Genomic DNA, 23132 nt, shown 5'->3' with positions numbered 1-23132 from the left:
TTATAGTTATGTAGATTGATGTGCTCTAGATATATGTATGAATATGTGAGAATACACATATCTCTATGTATGTTAGAATAAAGCTATTTTTGTTATTGTTTTGTGGTTTTCTAATTTCTATGCGCTTTTATTTGATTAATTTTCTTTTCTTAAGCTGATTTTATGGCCTTAATTACGGTTATGTTAAGTTTCATATAGCATCTCATACATGTAGGTATACCTATGTACATATTAGGTCGATAACTACATACTTATATATATATTGCCCTTCTCAAAAAATAGACAATATTCTTAATCAGAATAAAACCTATTAGAAGTTATATCACTTTCCCATCTTTTTGGCAAAAATTAATGTATCAAGCAATTGTTCTAGTATGGCATTCTTATAGACCACAACAGCTTTCCAAGCACTACTCTCCAAATGGTTTTTAAACTCCCTCACAAATGACGCACGCGGGTCATGATGGCCTGGTGTTTATTCGTCAATGCCGTTACTTTTCAGAAATCGTTTGCTCCAAGTATTACGAGACATCGTCGGTAGCATTAACCAGTAATGGGTTTACCATATTTCGGAAACTCATGACACAGCACAATCCTTTGAGCCCATCAAATAATCTTTTGATCCCATCAAATACAGTGATTTTTTTGACCTCATGCATACTTATTTTTCTTTCCCGTTGATTTGTCTTTTGGCCAAGTTACACATAACATTTTTGGCCGTCCAAAATGTTCTTCCTCTTCCAATCCAAAATCACTATAAAGTTTCACTAAAAGACGATAAATTTCGACTTAAATTTTCTTCATACTAAATTAATGAAGAAGAACTTCCCACAAAAGCAGTTTTTCAGGCACAAATTCGATATATTTGAATGAAAAAAAAAATAATATTGCTTGTGCTTCAAATTAATGAGATATGCTGAAGAAGACGGATAAGAACAGTAGCTTTTCAACGCATGCTAGATTGTCTGTATATTAAATAATGGAACAAAGGAACAATAATCAAGTTAGTCTCTGGAAATTGCACTATAATAATAGACCTAATTATTGGTATTTTGGTAAAAGCAATTTTAGGTAGAAAGATATCAAGTATAAAATTCATTACACTGAAGACTTGAAAAATATAACAAATCACTTAGCTCGAGCACATTGAAAAAGTCCAATAAGTTGCTAGGTGCTAGGTGCTAGGTGCTAGTGAAACATGGATGTGAGGTCCTTAATCCTTCGTCTGCAGACTGCGGTGTAGTCTATTAACAGGTGCTCTGGATATACCGGCTCCATGTCGCAGAACCGGCAGTTTGCACAAGAGGTCAAGCCCATGTTGTTTAAGTGCTTCCTGAGTTTGCAGAAGTTGTAACCACACATAAGCCGCCTGGCATGGTGTATGCCTTGAAGTTGTTGGCAATGATCTCCCTGCCTGCTCTTTCTTCATTACGGAGCAGCTCCTTTAGGGTATGGGGATCAACAGTAATGCACGGTTCCGATTCTACCATTCTTTTTGAAGCTGTAGAATGGGCAAACATTCACCCAGTTCATTTCCGGCTACATCCTTGTGACCAGACACCCAAATAAGGTACACTTGGTTACGATCAGATATGCTGTTCAGCATTACTTTCCCATATTTTTGGCAAAAACTGCAGGGCTAAAAGTGGTTTAACTACTAAAGCGGAGATCGCTTTTAGTGCCGCTAGATTATCGCAGAGTATGGCAATACCTTCGTAACGATAGTTGCGTTGGAGGCTTACCTCTATATATAACATAGACTTTCCCTTATAATCCTTGGAAAACTTCCCAGGGTAATTGAGAGTTTGTTCCATGGTCCTGCGACTCCTGCATCAACTACTCTCTGACGTTTCGAGCCGTCGGTGTACCACTTGATGGTGCTTCCTCTTAGGTGTTGGTCCAGTGTGGAATCATTCCATTCTGTCTTACTGCTGGCGGTAACTTTACATTTCCTAGTGAAGTTTACTTGTTCAGTAATATTGTTCCTTGTCAGAAGGCCAATTGATATTTCATCAGTTATGGCTTTCATCTGCTTGGATGAGACTATCTTCCCTCTGTCAATCTCTTCTGCTGTTATGAGTTATTCCTGAAAGCTGCTAGGTGCAATGACCGAGAAAACGTGCTCGACTCAAATTAGTGATGTCAACCAAAACCTTCGGTATAACTTCATTCCAATTTAACCGATTTTCATAATATTGATATCAGTTCAAAGGTAATCGCTTAAGGCTTATTTCTGGGTTCTAACACTTACGTTGACTTGTAGGTATATTGAATGTTTTCAACGCAAAGTGTTATCAGGCTCACATGAACAATTAAAGTGCAGCATTAACTTGAACAAATATTGACATGAAGTAGATAACTAAAGTCCTGTGGTAGCGCACATTTATGCTTAAAACTTTAGTATCAAGCCTGCTGTAACAAACATTCAAATGAAATTTAGAGAAATAAAGATATTTTTATTTTGACTCTGCTTTTGTAAAAGCCACACACACCCCTTTTATGATGCTAATATTCTTCGGTTTACTTTCCGATACTCTAACTTTTGCCCTTTCAAAGGCAACCAAAATCATTCAGATCGGTCCATATTTTAGGAAGTTATGGTGTATTTTCATTTGCCTGTCCTCAGCAACAGCCTTGCTGTATAACATTTCTTTTAGTGGCACCTGAAAGCATGCTACATGAATTGACTCAGAAAAATTTCCGCACTCAGATTGAGATGACGTGCGAAAAGTTAGTATAAATTCGCCAAAACTGCACCGATTTTTATGGTATTGGTACCAATTTAAAGCTAATGGCTTAACGCAATTGACTGTTTTGTGTTTATTGTGTTTTCAGAAAATATTAATGCGGTTATGGGCGAAAAAAATAAAAAATCTTGCATTATTCATTAAATTAGTTCTTTCTGCGAGTTTTTTGTCAATTAAAAATATTTAAATATGTTTATGTATACAGTAAGCAACTATATTTCACTCATATGCATTTTTTAGCAAGTTTAGCATTTATTTTTTCAATGGGTTTCTGCACAAAAATTTGCTTAGTACTTACCTCTACAATATAAGGATTTTTTTTTAATAGAAAGCCTGACAGTAAGTTTTTTTTAATACATTATCCATCTCTTTGTTTGAATGTATTCTTTTCTATTTTTATATTTTTTTGTTTAAGCAATATCTTTGTATGCATACATATGTATGTATGTACTGCATGTTTTGTAAAATTTTATTAAAACTAAACAAAAAAAAATTCAAAACTTTTTCGAAAAATATTTTTTTTGCTAGAAAATTACACAAATACATCTAAATACCCTTATTAAACTAAATTAATTTACATTTTCTCCACTTGTATAAATTTTTTTTATAATTTATTTTAATTTTTTTTTGTAGTTAAGCATTAGCGTTTCCACCTTTACATATGTACCCTCCCAACCATTAAATCTTTTTTTAATACTACCAACTGCACTTACACACGCACACTTTATACCCGTTTGCAATGCAAAATATTAACGTTCAACTTTATTCTCTTCCTTTTTTCTTTTCTTTTTTCTTAATGATTATCAACCAAAACCAAACAAATAAATAAATAAATATATTATATATTGGCGTTTATCATAATCCACCTCAATGTTACATATTTATGATGTCGTGCGTAACCTAAATAAACTTAACGTTGTTGTTGGTTGCTGTTGCTGTTGCTGTTACATACATACACTGTTGCTCTTTGGTGTTGGTGTTGGTGTATTGGTATTCTTTTGGTTTTTGTGCGCCCAACACAACATAAATAAACAACAACAACAATACATGCGTTGCTGAAACGTTTAAACACAATGAAAATGCATTATTCATGGTTAACCGCAAATGCGACGAAACCAAAAATGATTAAAAAAATTTTAAATAAAAAAAATTAAAAAAAAAACAAATTTCTATAAAAAAACCCAATTAAAATATTTTATGGAAAAAAAATTTCGAAATTAAAAATAACGGAAACTTTTTGAAATTACAAAAAAATTTAAATATTTTTTCAATACATAAAAACATTAAAAAATAAATTTTATCAAAAATATTTTTTCAAAATATGAAATCAAAATTAAAAAAAAATTTCAAATTATCAAACAAAAATCTAAAATAAAATAAATGGTTGAAATAAAAAACCGTTAATAAATTAATAAAATATAAAAATTTCAAATATTTCTTTAAAACAAAAAATTCTAAATCCAAATTTCAATAAAAAATAAACATATATTTTGAAAAAAAATTATTTTCAAAATTAAAACAATACGTAAAAATTTTGGAAATGCAAAAACATCAAAATATTTCTCAAAACGTAAAACATTAATAAAAAAAACTATTAAATATTTTTTTCAAAATAAAAAAACAAAACTCTAAAATATTTCGAAATTTAAAAAAATTGTTTAAAAAATTTTGAAAATATAAAAAATTTACAAATATTAAAAAAAAAAACATTTAAAATTAATAACAAATTAAATAAAATTAAAAAAATATATACAATTTTCAAATATTTGTAAAAATATGCCTATAAAAAACTTTATTTCCACGCAATGCATTTCGCCATATTTAACTACTAAAAAAGGTCCACAAATTTCAGCAGATATTATCAATGCGCAGTATACCGTCGAAACGCTCGTTATGGCCGTCTTAGCAGGTTCAATTTTCTCCCTACTAGTGGGCTTCTTTACAGGCTACTTCTGTGGCCGACGCTGTCACAAGGATGAGGATGACAATTTACCATATCCGGATACGGAATATGAGTACTTTGAGCAGCGTCAAAATGTCAATCGGTAAGTGTTATTAATATGTAGTGTATATATAGTACATACATATAGATATTTATATTAATATAAGATATTAAAATATTTTACAAGCGAAAACCTCCTCTTGCTTTCTTGCTTCTTTCCCACAAACCTAAATTTGCCACAAACTATTATTTACGCCTTCAACTCTTTGTTCGCTTAGCATACAAGCCGAGCCCAAGCTTCTACCTCAAGTGGAGGAGGTGACGTACGCCGAACCGGTGCTCTTGCCACAGCCACCACCACAAAATAAAATGCAACATTCACCAAAGAGTACGCTACGCAAGCCCATGCATCATCATGGACCCAACTCCGAAACGCTCTTCCAATTCCAGCCCGATGGCTATAATACACAACAGACATATCGCGGTCGCGACAATTTCGGCACACTGCGATCGCATCAGGTGATGGTAAGTATGAGGCTAGTGAAATGGACTTGTTCTTAAACAGATTTTTTATTTGAATAAAATTTATTTTAATGAAATAGAAAAAATTTAAAAAGTACAGTGGAAGGCATAAAATTGTATACGATAAAAGAAAACATTGTGTGAATTTTACTTAAAAAAACGCCAAGGTCTAACTAGGATTCACTATACCGTCATAAAGGTGGCTGAAAACGTGATTACAAATAATTTACAAATAAATTTAAACTTCAAGTCATGGACTTACAGAAATTTTGGACTAAAAAAGTACTTCTTGAATTTTTTTAAACCCACCCTGGTACACATATACTCGTAAACTAACCCTTATAATATCCGAACTAAGCCAATAGAGTATAAGCCGACGAGACTTAAGAAGATTATTAGTTAGATAGTTTTAATTAACTTTTTAGATCCACCTTAGTGTATTCATATTTGTAAATTAACCGATATAAACTTAAAAATGAACTAAGATTTGGAAACTTAGTCTGCAAAATTTTTTTTTATACTTCAAAGCTCCACCCTAGTATAAAAATACTTATAAACCTAGTCTAAAACTTTACTAAACAACTTACTTAAGTATACAAGTAAGCTAATTTAGATTGAGCAGCTTAAACTCCAAACAAATCATTCGTTAAAGTTTTTAAATGGACCCTAGTACACATATACATTTAAACCAACTTTCTAAGCTTAATATTTTACGAGCTTAGATTGAGCAGTGTAAACAAAAAAAAATATGTATTAGAAATTATTCTTAGATTTTTAAGGTTCACCCTACTATAAATGTAATCACAAATCAACGTATCAAAGCCTAAAATCAAAATTATAGAGGATTAAAATGATTAAACTCCAGAGAAATTTATCAAAAATTATGCGTTAGTTTTTTTAAGGCTCACCTTAGTATAAATATACACATAAATATTAAAATTTAATTTATACAAGATTGAAAAGATTAAACCCCAAAAAAAGTATTATAAAATATTCGTTAGATTTTTAAGGTTCACCCTAGTATGAACATAATCATAAATCAACATGTCAAAGCCTAAAATTTTAAAATTTTACTATATTAACTATTAATATTTCTATATTAGGTTAAGAAGATTAAAGCATTAAAAATTATATGTTAGCTTTTTGAAGGTTCACCCTAGTATAAATATAATCGTAAATCAACTTAAGTAATCCTAAAATTTAAATAATTTAAGAATGATCAGTTCTTCTTCTTCTTAATTGGCGTAGAAACCGCTTAAGCGATTATAGCCGAGGAATGATCAGTTCAGACACAAAAAATGTTACTAAATATTATTCGTTAGTTCTTCTAAGGTCCACCCTAGTTTAAAAATAACCATTAATCAACTAACCATACATGCGACAAAAATTTAACTACTTCAATATTAGCAGATTAGTCTCAAAATAATTATTCGTAATTTTTTTGGACCACCCTAATATAAATCTCCTTATAGATCTAAAATTAAAATAAATTAAATCTAAATTCAGCAGTATAATATACCCAAAATAAAATATTGAAATTTATTTTTGATATAATTTATGGTCCACCCTAGTATACAAGTTTTTTTAAGACAAATTAATCTAATCCTAAAGTTTAACTGATTTACGATTGAGCAGTTTATACACAAAACACAACAAATTATTAAATATTATTCGTGAGCTCTTTTAAGGGCCACCATAGTTTAAAACTACCCATAAATCAGCATACCATGCATACAACAAAAGTTGAACTACTTCAATATTAAGCATTAAAAGCAAAGTAAAAGCAAAGTATTTATTTTGTCCACCCTAGTATAGTACATATACCCAAAGAGAGTATAATATACTCAAAACAATTTTTAATATAATTTTAGGTCAACCGACTATGAAAATTATTCCAAATTTAGATTGAGCAGTATTGTATACCCAGAACAAAATATAATTTTTTTTTTAATTTAGGTCCACCCTAGTTTAAAAATTCTTCTAAATTTAGATTGAGCAGTACTTGTATACCCAAAACAAAGTATTAAAAATTATTTCTCAAATAATTTAAGGTACACCTTAATATTAAAATTTCTCTCAGTCACTAATCTAAGCCTAAAATTTATCTAACACACCCAAATAAATACCGTTAATTAATTAATTATTCTCCTTTTCACTACTCAGGGTGATAATTACCGTCGTGGCGATGGCTTTTCGACAACTCGCAGCGTTAAGAAGGTAGGTTGTGCATACGTGCTTACCAATGCAATGATGCCATTCATGTAACTTAACTATTGATGTTTCACGGTAACTTTTTTGGTATAACAACAAGCGAAAAAAATTTTATTTAATTTTAATTTATTTTGGAATTGATTTGAATGTTTAGTAGGTGAACTTGTACGTACGCTTGCTCACTTTCTCAGTCGTCAATGATTGGTGTATTTTTCAAATGTTTAGCGAAACCTTTAAAAAACTGTACTAAAAACAAAAAAAAATACTACGTATACTTTCCTAAGTAGTCTACTAATGTATGTATGTATATATGTATGTAAATAGTTATATGTACCTATGTATTAATTTAGATATGCGTATGAATGCTGCTTTGTTTGTCTATATTATATAACTTAACAATGTTAGCAACTAATGCAATCACAATAAGTAAATAGCATCGGCTTTCAATGTTTCATGTATTTATGTAAATATATTGTACGTATGTATACACATATGTATATGTATATATAGTGCTATGACTCTTTATTTGCTTAAAACCTAATCTTAACTGCACGCTTCAACACTGACAATTTGTAGACTTTTTCTGTTAATTGTATTAGTTAGAGCATAAGTCATGCTGCAACGCAAATAAATTGCAAAAATTGAGTGATTTCGAATATGGGATTTATGCAGTTATTACATTGCAAATATTTTTGCAAGAACAACATATATATTTATATAATACACCGATACACATTCGCTCTACAAATAATCTGAAAATATACGCAGCGTAAAAATCGGTATGTAAATAAGTTACTTAATAGAAAATAATAACAGAAAAATATTTAAATCGGATTTGAGTCACGTTTCATATATAATTAAAGAAAAAGGATAAGCAGTTTACTTATAGTTAGATGGAGTTTTGTATATATGTATATGTATATCAAAGTTCTCTACTTTTTTAAAGAAACAAACACAGAAGCTTAAAATTTAATGGGGAATATTTCATATCATTTCGAAGAACATTCTTTGTTATTTATTTTCTGAAGATTACCTCTTTTAAATGTTGACCGCGACTATGTCTCAGATGGTCCATTCGTAAACTCCCATTTTCGATGACTTGTTCGAACATTTAGACCGGTAACTGGCGATGACACGTGTGATGGTTAGCTTCAAAGCCTGTATTGAAGCGGAATTGTCCGCATAGACTTTAGATTTTACATGTTCCCATAAAGTTAAATTACAAGTATATGCACAACGAAGTGTTATCTCAATAAATAAATTGATTGCTGCGTTGAGCTTGAAGCAGCACCCTCTTGTTGAAACCAAATATCGCCGAGATCACGAGCTTCAATTTTAGGCATCAAATAGTAGGTCAACATGGTGCAATAACGGCCACCATTTACGATTACGTTCTCAACGGCATCATTCTTGAAGAAATTTGGACCGCTGATTCCACTGACCCACAAACCACACCAAACCATTTTTTCTGGATGAAATGACAGCTCTTGAATCTCTTCAGGTTGCTCTTCGTCTCAAAAGCGGCAATTTTGCTTGTTTACATATCCATTAAACCAGAAATGGGCCTCATCGCTGAACAAAATTTCGTTTGAAAACGTCGGATCTTCTTGGAACTTTTCAAGGGCTCATAGAGCGAAGCGATGTTGCTTAGGAGGGTCAAGCGGCTTCAGTTCTTGCACAAGCTTTATTTTGTACGTTTTATAATAAAGACCTCGAAGTAAAATTGTCCAAGTCATCCATACGTCAGTCCAAGTAGCTGCGAACGTCGCCGAATCAACTCTCCATGATAAAATGACAAACAATACCGAGCAAAAACACATGACAACTTGATACGATTAAAGCGTCTATATATCAAAAAAATATTGGTAATCGAAAATTTGCTTAGTAACTATAAAGTAGCAAATGATGAAGAAATTCGTCGGTATTTACTGTGTTCAATAAAATTATTTTTTGAATGAGGCGTTTTAACTTGGGGTTTTATAGATCCGATGCGAAGCTTATAAGTTAGTAAATTTAAAACCTTATTTTTACATATCTCAAAAGAAGAGTCAAAAACATTTCCAAAGTTTCAAATCGAAGTTTAGAATTTCTGAGTAAAGCTACCTGTACCGCATGAGAAACGAAAGTCCACTGCTTTTAAAACGCTTTGTAAAATAAATACATTGTTCTCAAGTATCAACTCAATATCATCCAAGGACACTATTTCTAGATATTCATTATATTTTAAAAGTGAAAATTGGATTATTTTTGAAAGACGAAAATTGTATTATTTTTTATAGACGAAAATCTATATATCAATCAATTTTATTAGTGATCAAAAAGTCCGGTATAGTCTTCAAAACCTTCTCCGATTCGGTTTTTACTTTCTAAATCATGACAAAATGCCGTCCCCGCCTTAGCCTTTGTGGTTCGCTGAATAACCAGAAATTCACACGAAACCAAATCAGGCCAATACGATGGTTACGAGACGATATGAGTCGACGTTTTTCCAAATTCGCGAAGAACTACTATCGTGATGAATACATCAAGAGTTGTTCGCTCATATATGCGACCCTTTCAGCGGAATAACTTGATACGAACAACGCATAACGCGCAAATAATATTCTTTGTTGTCAGTTTGGTCTACCAGAAGAAATTCCTAGTGCACTACACCACTATATATTCAAAGAAACCTGTCACCACGACATTGCTTTTTGAACGACTTTTTCTTTTGCTCGATATTCGCTGGATTCGTCGGTGGTTTCAGGGTGAAGCGTAAATCCAAGTATCAAATGAGATTTGACTCTTTGGAGAAACATTCTTCAAAATTGTATGGGTCACATGGTCTTTGATTTTTTGAACGTGGAGCTATTCGGTAAAGATTAATGGTACGTCTTTAACGCGTATTCGGCCCGCTCTGAACTCATGGCCATCACATATAAAAAAATTATCTGCCGTCCTGATGCCCGTCAGTTTTAAATGATAACTTCAGCTTACGTTTTAATCACAGTGATACAAGATAAATGGGATTTTTTTTTAAATACCCACGAAAGTTGAAAAATACATAAATATATAAAGCATTATACTCTTATCTAATGGTCACTTGATCTCAAAACAGTCTCCCTAGTAGATATAGTTTATATGTGACAACTCCACTGTTTTTTTTTAAATTGTGTGGAAGGCAAATATTTCGATTTTAGTAGCCAAATTCAAAAAATGCAGAAATTGCTTAAAATCCATTTCCGAAGACACGTTTTTTGTTTTTGAAAGAGAGATTACTTTTACTTGAAACTCAAAAATAACATAGTTTTTGCCCTAAAGTACACGGTAGTAATGTCGTAAACAAAAATGTATATTTTGGGGTCATAAGGGTTAAGGATCAACTTTCAACTACTTTTATAATATTCTTCAGAAGCACAACCTTAATATTTTAAGTTTCGAAAACATTGTCTTCTACTAATTCATGAAAAAATTGAGTAGTTTTAGATATATTATCAATAAACAAAACATCGCTTAGTTATGTACATAATTATATAACAATACATAAAGTACCAGAAAATGACAATATACATAAATACATCAGAACATAGATCCATACCAAAATATGTATGTTATTTGACCAAAAGTTTTATAAATAACTAATAATTATAGCCATATATTAAAATGTACATATATAATAATTTTTAAGGTTTTAGTAATTTTAAGTAATTATATATTTACTCGTCAAATACATATAATTCTCATTACCTTCATTGCAAGGGGGTGGCCATATTATATACAAGTACATATGTATTCATAATCTACTGTACAGTCTACATAGCTCCTCATACCATTTACCTCATAAACATCCATATGTTGTTTTTTTTTAATAATAATAATCACAATATTTAACTATGTATATTCAACTGGTTGCGATAAAATACACCAATCATGTGACTTTCGGCTTAAGTTTCACCATTGGGCTGCCATATCTATCTGCTGTACGTTGAAAATGAAAATTTATTATTCGACTTTGTAGTTAAATTGTAATTCAAATTTGTTGCAGTTTTGAGTTAATTCTCTCACGCTCTTGCCACTCTTCTTCTACATATAATGCTCTATACTTTTCTCTATTATCTCTTTCTTCTAATCATAACTATGCATTTTTTGGCGAAACAATAATTTTTACTTTTTGACAAAAAAACACGAAAAATTAACACCGTACAAAAACATCATTACAAAAACAAAACAAAATTCTATCTATCTTTTCTCTCTTCTTCCCTTTTCTCCATTAGGTTTACCTTTGAGACGGGAATGGGGCGGCTGATACCAGTCAGGGACTAATTACCCAAAATATGGTAAATACTTTTATTTAAGCACCACTTTGCTACTCTTAAGGTGTGTTCAAACGACAAATGCAATTTTAGGGCCAAGGCAAGGAAAGGAAAGCATTTTAGTTTAATTTGCATTAAACTAGAATGTATGCAAGGAATAAAGATATAGAAATTGATAGATATTGGAATGCAAATTTTACCCTTCTCTTTGTAAGTTGAACTGTAAGTTGATTTGTTTTCTTTTTTATAATATTGAAAAATTTGCTTTGTCCCATCTCTTTTACCGTTATTAAATATTTTAGTTTCATTAATATGCAAGTATAAATATATGTATGGCAACTATTAGGATATTAAAATATGTTTCTTCATAGAATAGCATAACTACTACGATAAGAACATAATATTTTTGAGTAAAAACTAAATAAATACTACTTGTAAAAAACAATTAAAAATAATTAAAAAATAAAACTGAAGAAATTAAGTAAGAATTTCATTAAATCTAATTTTGAAAATATAACTTATTGTAATAAAAAATGATTCTACAAAAAAATTATTATTAAAAAATAGAGCAAATAGAAAAATAAAATAAAAAAAATTAAAAAATAAAAAAATAATTAAAAACTCAAATTTAAAATAAAACAAAATTAAGAAAAAATGTATATTTACAATATCATAGATTATAATAAAAAATAATAATATTAAAAACTTTAAATATTTTAACACAAACCTTAGAAAAAAATCTTATAAATTAATGTTTAGTATAAAGACTATAAAAAGTTAAAACCTTATGAAAGCCACATGCTAATTGAGGCATTAAAAAAACTAAATAAAAAAATAATTAAAACACAAAATTCAAATGAATTCAATTTTTATACTAAAAATAAAGTTGGAATATTTAAAAATAATTTTTTTTACGCAAAAAAAATGTATAAAACGAACACATTTAAAAAATTTCAGTAAATAAATTGTAAATATTTTTAATAAATGTTGAAAAAAGAGTTATTTTTTTTACGCAAAAACATTTATAAAAAACTTCAACGAACACATTTAAAAAAATTAAAATTTTTAAATTAAAAAAATTTCAGTAAATAAATTTAAAATATTTTTAATAAATGTTAAAAAAGCGTTATACAAAAATAAATAAAAAAACTTATTATAAAAAATAAATTTAAATATTTTAGAAATTAATTAAAAACAAAATTCAGTACAATTAAATTAAAATTTAAAAAAAATTGACAAAGTTTTATCAAACAAAATTCCAATAAATATAAATGCATATCTTAACAAATTTTAGCAGAATTATTTAACTATAATATTTAAAATTAAACAGAATTATTTAACTATAATATTTAAAATATATAAAATAAAAGTGAAAATAAATTTTGAAAAATTAAAAAAGTAAATTTTAATAAAATAAAGTTTAAAAAATTTATGAATTAAAAACGATTAAAGAAATAATTATATTAATTTGAAAAAATTTTAAATTTTGTTAATTATTTTCGGTTTTAAAAAGCTTATTCCGTTACTATTAATTTATTAAAAAGTTATAAATAAATTCTAAATCTTTTTATGAAAACAAAACTTACAAAAAATTGGAAAAAAAAACATTTTAGCTAAAAAATTTAAAAAATATGTAGAAAATAAATTATTTTCGGTGTTGAAAAGAAAAAATTAGTTATATTTATAGTAAACTCAACTGTTGAAATAGCTAAGGTACAGTAAAAAAATTTTAAACAATAATATCATAAATAAGAATATCTAAAAAATTTTAAATAAAAAATTTTAAATAAAAAATTTTAAGAAACTCATTATTTTAAAAATTAATCAAATTACAAAAAAAATTTTGGAGTTCAAAAAAAAATTGGCTACGTTTATAATGAAGTCAACTGTTGAAATAACACTAAAATATGAGAAAATTTCAAAAAAACATAAAAAAAAAATAAAATATTAAAAAATATATATTATATAAACAAGTTTCCCAGTTGAAAAAGTTAGTAACATTTACTGAAATAGCACAAAGGCACTAAGAATAAATTTCTAAAGTAAATATTATTTTTATTTAAAATATTAGAAAATTATATTAAAAATTGTCGGAGCTGCAAGAAAAGTTAATCGCATTTAAAGTGAAACCAACTATTGCACAAGAGTGATCCACAAAAAGTTTCTAAGAAATTGGAATATATTTTGATTAAAAAAAATTTTCCAAAAAAATTTTCAATTTTAATTCAAGTTTTTAAACTTTTAATTATATTAAAAAAGTTTGAGAAAAATATATTTAGTCGCATTTATAATGAAATTCCAAGAGCACTCTAAAGCCAAATCAGAACCCATAAAAAACTCATTCCTCAATTTCTAAAAAAAATTTAAGTTTTTTTATTTCTTTAAATTTAAAATTTTAACATAAAATTTGAATTTCAAATTTAATTATTAAAATAAATTTTTAAAATTTCCAATATTAATTAATATTAAAATTAATAAACATAGAGATTATTTAAAAATTTTATATACAAAAACCAGCGAGTGAAGAAATCGAAATTAACCCTTAAAATACAATATAAAAAAATATAATTAAAATTTCAGCAAATTAAAACGTTAGATTGTTATTCATTTTAAAATTTTGTTGATTAAAAATTATTAAAATATTCCAATTAAAAAACATTAATGAATGCTCAACTGCAGCAAAACCAAAAAAAAAAAACAAAAGAACATTTTCTAATAAAAAAAATAGTTTTTCAAATTTTCTAAATTCTGACAATTTTAATTGGCTTAGACACAAAAATGTGTGTATTTATTGAATAAAAGGAGAATTCAATTTAATTTTGATTTTTCAATAATTTTTTTTGCTCTTTGGTAATATTAAAAAAAATGAAATTAATAAATCTTTCGTTAATATAAAACACGAATATTTTCACTTTTTAGTAATATTAGAAAAAATATGATTATTATAGTTCTCCTTTTTAATTTGAATTATATTTTTTAATGAAATTTTTTATAAAAATTATTTTTTAATAGCTATTAACAATTTTTTACTAACTTACAACGCGAAGGGTAAAATTTTATTATAATTTATAAGTTAAAATAGCATAATATCGAATATTATTTAGTATGTATAGTGTATGCAGCAAGTTTAAAAAGATTTTTTCTCAGAAAACAAAAACAAAATAAAAGAACAAAAAAATTAAAGGAATATGTACATATAAGCAACTTTCGTTACAAATTTTTCCGCATATTAGTCAGTTTCATTCATACTCTCGTTTAAACATTTCTGCTTTGCCAAATCAAACTTATTATTATTGCGTAACAAACCAAAAAAAATATATTGCATCATACCAAAAATGCATAAACTTTGCTGCCGCATACGAACATCGCACTCATCTTCATACATTTTAAACTCACACAGAATATGTAAAATTATATATGTATATATATTATTTTTTTGCATTGCCACAACACTTTTAAAAGAATTTTTTTTGCTCACTAACGAACGAATGCCATTGTCACATTTATTTTCATAAATAAATCAAAAATAAAATTTCTTTAATAAAACTAGCGGAATGCAATTCAGTTTATGCAAAGCTAATCAAAACAGATATATATACTCAAAGCAAACTAAACAATAGCCAATCAAAATAGCAAAAGCAAAAAACCACAAAAAAAAAACATTTTTATGCAGAAAAATATGATACTCAAAACAATAACTGAAACACACACATAAATAAATATGTATTTACCAACACGAACGCATTGTGGCGATTACCAATCGGTCAATTGGATTAGTCAGCCAACCCAACCGCTCACACGCCCCGAACTCTCAGCAATATGAACCACAATGTACCGCCTACTAGCTCACTATTATTTAGTACGTATTGTTGTTTGTTTGTTGTTGTTGTTCATGGATATGCTTATTGATTACCAGAATACATAAATAAATCTATCTTCTATACTTCACAGTAGTGCAAATGCATACATATAATTAGAAAGCAAATAACTGTGCATTGGGAAAGTTATGCAGCTACATACAGACACACATGCATATCATATGGATCATATATGTTTGTATGTATGCGTGTACGGCTGCGTAGGTATGTAATGTATGCCCTACGAACCACTCAAACCCAAACCTGATATTCGTTGTAAACTAATTTCGAAAAAAATTTAATTTTTCCAATTCTGATTTTCGTTCCAAACTACTTTTGAACAAAAACTAATTTTCAAATTTAATAAAAACGCAAAATATATAGAAAAACTATAAAACTCAGTTTCGTTCGTTGAATTGAATGAATTGGCTTTGGCTTCCTTTCCCACACCTAAACGTTTATTAAGTTATATCCCTGTTTGAGCGCATATAATTACATACATATGTATGTGTTCTCAATTGTAGTTGTGTTTTTTGTTAATAGTGAATGTTTTTTTCGAACGTTTTACAAAACTGTAGTTGAGTGAAGGAAAAAATTAAATACTGAAGTTATCTTAATTTACAGAAATGTATCTCAAAATGCAAAAACTAATAAAAATAGTGATAAAATAAATACCAATATAGTAATTACAATAAATCAGATAAATTCTAAATTGTATAGTGACCATTGGTTTCATAGAGAAATAATGTTTACGACATCAAAAAAACGAACACAAGCATGTCATTACACCATAATAACATAACAATAGTGTTACATCGTATAAGAGGTCGGTGATGAAGACCGGAAGAATGACCAAGTCCAAAGTGAAAACGATGCTCATTGTCTTTTTTGATATGGACAAACCGTCAACGCCAAAATTGAGGTGCAAATCCTCAAGAGACCTTAACGAAGGGCACGAAGATATCGCAGCTGATTGGGAGTTGCACCACGACAATGTCCCGGCTACCGCCTTTCTTGTTAACAGCTACCTAGCCAAACCGGCATCTCAACTCTTTCACAGCCACTCTACTGCCCAGATGTGGCCCCCCGGATTTTTTTTGTTTGTTTCCTTGCTTGAAAAGGCCGACGAAAGTGAACCCAAGCAGCATGCACCTCGGCTCTCAAGGCTATTCCGAAGAACGTAATGGCTTCAATACTTGGAAATCGCGCTGGCAGCGCTGCATCGACGTAGAAGTAGCCTATTTTGAAAGTCTTTAAAGAATTGTAACGATTGGTTCATTAAATTTTTTTAAATCGGCTCAGTCCTTTTACTTTCCGGACAAAGCCTGCACAATGTTGCGTATAAAGTCTCAAAAAAACTGTAGATTAACGATTTTTATTAAATTTAAATCTTTTCTGTATTCATAGAAGTTTTTCCAAAAGTTACATGTTTTTTCTTTATTTTCAATTTAAAAATAGGCTTCTTTTGAGTCAATACAAGCATGCCAAAACTTGGTCCAACTTTCCATACATTTGTTTAAAGCCTTGGCTAGGTTGGCCTTCAGTGCCTGCAGTGAATTCTAGTTTTTCCGATTTCAGCTCAGTTTTCGAGCGTCATTCGCTGGATTGTTGCACAGTTTGGACTAGTTTCGACGTCATATGGACAAACCCACATCTCGTCACCGCTATTGATGCGTTAGGTCAGTAGGGTAATCTGGCCTATTTTTTGGCATTTTTTTTTCAAAGAATTTTTTATTCTACAATAGAACTTTTTTCACATATCATGAGGTATATCGTAGAGTATATAAACATATTTTTTTGGAATTTTTGATGACATCTATCGGAGCTGGGCTGGGTGAATGAGATGCGTTTATGCACTGGCGGACACGATTTCTCATGTTTGGTTCATTTGAAACACAAAAACCAATTTATTCTTAAAAAGTAAGTGAATGGTTATCGTCCCCACTAGAATCATGAAAAAATGTTAACAAATATAAAAATATTAACGTTTTTTTTTTGTGATTTTCCCTATGTTTTTTTTTTACATAAATTTTGTCATAACGATATCAATAAACGATATCAATAAATTATAATATAAGTATATAGGTACGATAGCCAGGCGTTTTGTGAACATTTAAAAACAAAACTTAAGCAAATCGGTTGAGTAGTTCGACTGGAATCATGTCCGCCAGTTTAAAAAAGTATGTTTTGGGAAAAACGCGTTTAAAGTTTGAGGTACTGGAAAAGCATACAAAGATGAGCATAAGCGTTGAAAAAAACGTCGAGCGGTATTATTATTTTTGGGACTTTTTCGAAACCTTCCGTTGATAAAGTGGGTTTCTACATTAATTCTAAGGGTATAAGGGAACAGAAACTGCAAAAAAAAATAAAATTTAAGAAGAATACCCTACTGACCCCTTAGTGAATGTAAGCTCCTCGATTGAGTTGTCAAGCATTTTTTTTCAATTGTTCTTGCAAAAGATTCAGTTTTTTTAATACGAGTTTAGCACTGACAGGTTTCATACCCAAACCATTAACTAAAATGTGTTAAGTCGATCCATAAGAGATGTTGCGATCGATTGCTAGCTCCCTGATAACAAAAAAGGCACCGTTTTGGTTGGCTTGGCGCGCATAGTTTAAATGGACTGGTCCGGATCAAATTTGATCAGATCCATATGGCAAGTACATAGTGTTTATGTAAACTGGTTATCAAAGTGTTGAGCTCAGTACGCACTTGTTCCTGTATTCATTGAAAAATATCATGCTACTCATACTAGCTCGATATTTCTCAACTTTCATCTAACTCTGAAAGTATCCATTTTTCTAAGGAAACATGAGCCGAACCGGCCTATGACATGTTTAGTTTCTGCCATGTGAACGAAAAGCTTCTTTACATTGTGAAAAAAGCGCCCGCATATTGTAAATAAAACGATTTTTCAGTCCTCGAAACACTTTTCCTAAACATTTTTTGGCTCCTTCAGAGAATTTTGTTTTATCTCATCGATCGATTGAAAACGGACTCCATTCCGATGATTGCCTTCAGCGATCGCTCGACCGTCTCTGAAGGCTATGTATCACACGTAGGCTTATGTTTTTAATAAAACTGAATCACCACAAGGCTTTTTCAACATTCGCAACGATTCCACGCACGACATTTGGTTAGAAATACAGAATTTGAGACAAATTCTTTGTTCTTGTGTAGCGGCTTAAGCAGTTGCTGTAAGCAAACTGGTTGACAGATCGCGCTCATGTTTTGCATAATAATTAAGGACAGTCCTACCAACTTGATAAAATTAATTTTTTTGAAATATTATATCATTTACAATTTACAATTTTCGTTTGTTTTTGGTCCCAGTTTATATTAGTATATTTTGCTAACTGATTGCATTAAGCAAGTAAACGGAATATATATAATTACTTCATTAAATATCCAATTAAAAATTTAAACACGGACAATTTTAAGATGAACTCCAAACCATCAGCAGTCAAATGCTGAATTCTAGCTTTAAGTACACTAAAAATGAATGGAATTTTAATAAATAAGACTTTATGATTGATTTCTTAGCAATTTCAAGTTAATTACATAAGTAGTTTGCACTTAATACTAAATAGTTAATTCAACGTTTTGCATTTTGCATTTGCGTAATCGAATTGAACCATTACTAAATTTGCATTAAAAGCAAGCAACACACGCACACAAACTCAGCCAAACACACACACACCCACAAACGAGCACACACGAAAGTTCACGGCACAACGCAAAAAATAAAAGAAAAAACAAAAAATATTACAAAAACATACCGAACTTGTTTTGAACATGTCAAATATACAAAGAAAACTGTTTTCTTTTTTTTCAAATTTCAAATCAAATTTTCCCCCCTCACTCTCAGGCTGTAAACACAAATACACGTAACAGAAGTCTTGGTCGTTTAAGAAGGCAGCCGCCCCGTCATGGTATTGGTAAGTGCTCAAAACCACTAAAGAATTCATTATACTTGTTGCTTTTAACCTACAAACTTGTTACAAAAACTACGTTAATGCGACTATGCAAACTCAACTAATTACATACTCGTTTAAGTACTACTTACATAGTGTTAATCATAATTACCACATATAATTACACCCTAGCAAGTCACTAAATTAGTTATACTAACTTTTGCAAATCATAATAAAGAAAGTGTTTTATGAATTCTCAAACTTATTCACACTTTTTTCAATATTTAAAGGAGTTATCACCAGTTATATATGTAATTACTCGTAATCAATACATAAATTCGTTTATATATAGAAGTTCAAACTTTTCACTTTCACTTGTTTTACTAAAATATTACATAAGTACAAAAAAAATTTGAAAATGTCTATATGTATCTACTATAACAAATCTCTCATCTTCATCTCAAACTATATACAAATTACAACAAATCGCACACACACCTCTACAACCACACAATACACTATATTTCCTCACCTGTTTTCTATTTTGTAGCATTTTCCAATATTTTCTGTTTGCTCATTCGTATATTTTTCGTTTTTCTTTTGCCATTTTCTCATCTGGTGTGCTAGTTAGTAAAAATCCTTTACAAAAACAAAACAAAAAATTGTCGCTTATCGTCTATGAAATGCTGTGAGATTATGTGAATTAATTAGCAAAGTAGTTCCCCCCTAACCTCTTTACTACATGTTGCATGTTGCAGCGAGCATCAAATTATTTTTAATTGTTTTACTACTGCTATGCAAACATTCTAATTAAGAAATATGTAATATTATGCCAGTTTATGAAGTACTGCTGGTTGCAACATGCCTATTTGTTGTGTAAACCCTGTAAGCCCTAACTAATTGTTATTGTAAACGATATTTATGCGTTTGAAGGAGTGATAATTTTATGGATGCGGAAGTAATTGCAAGTATTGGACACAAAAATAATAAAATAAATCGAATAATTCGATGTTTTTTTTTTAAATTTATACTATTATAAAATTTCATTAAAGAAAGAGGTTAGAAGAAAATAAGGGAAATAACTAATAATAAAAATTAAAAATATATTAAGTTTTTTTTAAAAGAATAATAATCATAATAACGGAACGAAATTTTATTTTTAAATATTAAAAAATTTAAAATTAAATTCTAAATTGAATGAAAAAAAATCTCCATTAATTAAATGAAAATTATTAAAATAGGAAAATCAAAATTAAAATAATTAAAAATAAGTAATCAAGTTATATAAAAATTATTAAAATTAGGAAAATAGTGGTATAAAGAAATAGTTAAGTAAAATACTAACTTAATTGAAAATAAATTAGAAAAAACTAATTAACCTTGAAAATAATTAAATTGAATCAAAATTGAGCACAATCATATACATACTTAATTAAATGAAAATTATGACAAAAATTAATTATAATATTAAAAATAATTAAATTTTATGAAAAAATTTTATGAAAATTTAATTCAATTAAAAAATAAATTAAATTAAACCGAAATATAACAACATTAAATATTTATTCAAATCAAACTTATGACAAAAAATTAAAATCAGAATTTTTAATTTGAATCAAAATTCAATAAAATTAATGCTTACTAAATCAAACGAAATTAAAATAGAATAATAATTAATTGTAAATTATAAAAAAAAATAATTAAATTGAATGGGAATTAAATAAAATTGAATTGAAGATAATAATTAATTGTAAAATTATAAAAAAAAATAATTAAATTGAATCGGAATTGAATAAAATTAAATACTTAATTAAACAAAAATTATGAAAAAACAAATAATTAAAAAACCATTAAATAAAAAAAGAAATTAATAAAGCTAAATACTTACTAAAAACAAATTTATTTGATTTTTTTTAATAAAAATAAATTAATTATGTTTATCATTAATATGAAAATGTTTGGATTGAAATAAAATAAAATTAAATGCAAATTTAATTAAATAAAAATTATGAAAAAGTTGAAATACAAATAATTAAGTTCAATCGAAATTGAATAAAATTAAGTACTAAATTAAATGCAAATTAGGAAAAAAATCTAACATAATTAAATAAAAATTATGAAAAAGCAAATAAATGAAAAACAAAAAAAGAAATTAATAAAGGTAAATTAAAAAAGAATAATAATTAATTGTAAAATTATAAAAAAAAAAATAATTAAATTGAATGGGAATTAAATAATATTGAATACTTAATTAAATAAAAATTATGAAAGAACAAATAAATAAAAACAAAAAAAGAAATTAATAAAGGTAAATACTTATTAAAAACAAATTTATTTGCTTTTTTTTAATAAAAATTAATTTGTTATATTTATCATTAATATGAAAATATTTAAATTAAATTGAAATTAAATAAAATTTAATACAAACTTAATTAAATAAAAATTATGAAAAAAATTGAAATACAAATAATTAAGTTCAAACTAAATTGAATAATATTAAGTACTAAATTAAATACAAATTCGGAAAAAAATCTAGCATAAAAATAATTAAATTAATTAAAATTAATAATAATAAATAAACTAAACCGAAATTGAACTAAATTAAATATTTGCTTAAATGAAAATTATGACAAAAATTTAATATAAAAATTATTAAATTGAATAAAATTAAATACTTACTAAATCAAACCAATTAAAAAATAATAAAAATTGATTTACATAAAAATTCAATACTTACTTAATGAAAAAAATTATAAAAAATATTTGATTGAATTGAAAATTAAAGACTTACTTACTTTAAACAAAATTGTAAAGAATATAATATCAATATAATCATTTTGAACCGAAATTGATTAAAATAATTTAATAAAATTAAATACATACTAAGAAAATTATTTGAAAATTGTTTACTAAAAATTGTTCAGAGATTTTAAAATATATATTAGTACATGAAGTGGCGTATGGTTTGCAAGCAAAAATAAAGCGGCAAACCACACAGAAATAGTCCAGCGGCGTTAAAACCCACGTTCGTTGTAACCAAAACGTCGTCAACGTAATCTAACTCAGACTCGAAAATGTCATTATTCACGGCTCTATAGCGTTCCCCATTCACTTTTTGAAAAAAGTATGAACCAATGATCTCCAAACAGCGATTCTTTGAGGAACTAACGGTTTCAATTCTTGCAAAAGTAGGAATTTATAAGCCCGCAAACCAAGTTCCTTTCACAAAATTTTCCATAAGGCGAATGAACACAGCTGAAATTCGCGCGATGGCGAATCGACTCAAACGGGTCTTCTTCGATAGTCTGCTCCACAGCAGCAAAAGTGTCTTCGGTGCGCAATATATGGCATCTCTGTGGATGCGCATTATTCACTACAGTAAACGTGGTGTCAAACCGAAGCAAACTTGCTCGAATACCGATTCTGCTGGGCAATTATGTCGTATATTGAAAGCAACGAACCGAACCATTATTTTCGTAAGCAAATTTCACGATTTACAACGTTGGTTCGAAGTAAGTTTGTTCATTATGAAATGAGAGACCAAACTGAGCATAAATCTAGTAATAGCTGTCAAAAAGATCAACTTCTAAAAAAGTATTGCCTTACTGAAAACCACTCGTCTAAAAATACCCGTTAGTTAAATTGA

General features: G+C 28.4%; 1 protein-coding gene across 2 annotated transcripts in view; it reads left to right on the top strand.

Annotated features, from left to right (window-relative positions):
* The window catches only part of LOC120768110 (semaphorin-1A), a 490487-nt gene that overhangs the window by 465258 nt on the left and 2097 nt on the right, over nucleotides 1-23132 (top strand). The window contains exons 17-21 of one of the 2 annotated variants that reach the window (XR_005704731.1): nucleotides 4585-4792; nucleotides 4968-5214; nucleotides 7375-7428; nucleotides 11676-11738; nucleotides 19441-19510. Coding sequence is in view for 1 of the 2 variants with exons in the window: in XM_040094657.1 (XP_039950591.1) it covers nucleotides 4585-4792; nucleotides 4968-5214; nucleotides 7375-7428; nucleotides 19441-19510 (579 nt within the window). In the remaining variant the exon portion in view is untranslated. Of the gene's footprint in view, nucleotides 1-4584; nucleotides 4793-4967; nucleotides 5215-7374; nucleotides 7429-11675; nucleotides 11739-19440; nucleotides 19511-23132 lie in introns of those variants that run through there. The other variant, XM_040094657.1, reaches the window with a different exon arrangement.

The sequence above is a fragment of the Bactrocera tryoni genome, chromosome 2, assembly GCF_016617805.1.
Source record: "Bactrocera tryoni isolate S06 chromosome 2, CSIRO_BtryS06_freeze2, whole genome shotgun sequence".
Lineage (NCBI taxonomy): Eukaryota > Metazoa > Arthropoda > Insecta > Diptera > Tephritidae > Bactrocera > Bactrocera tryoni.
This window is presented reverse-complemented; position numbering and strand designations above follow the sequence as displayed.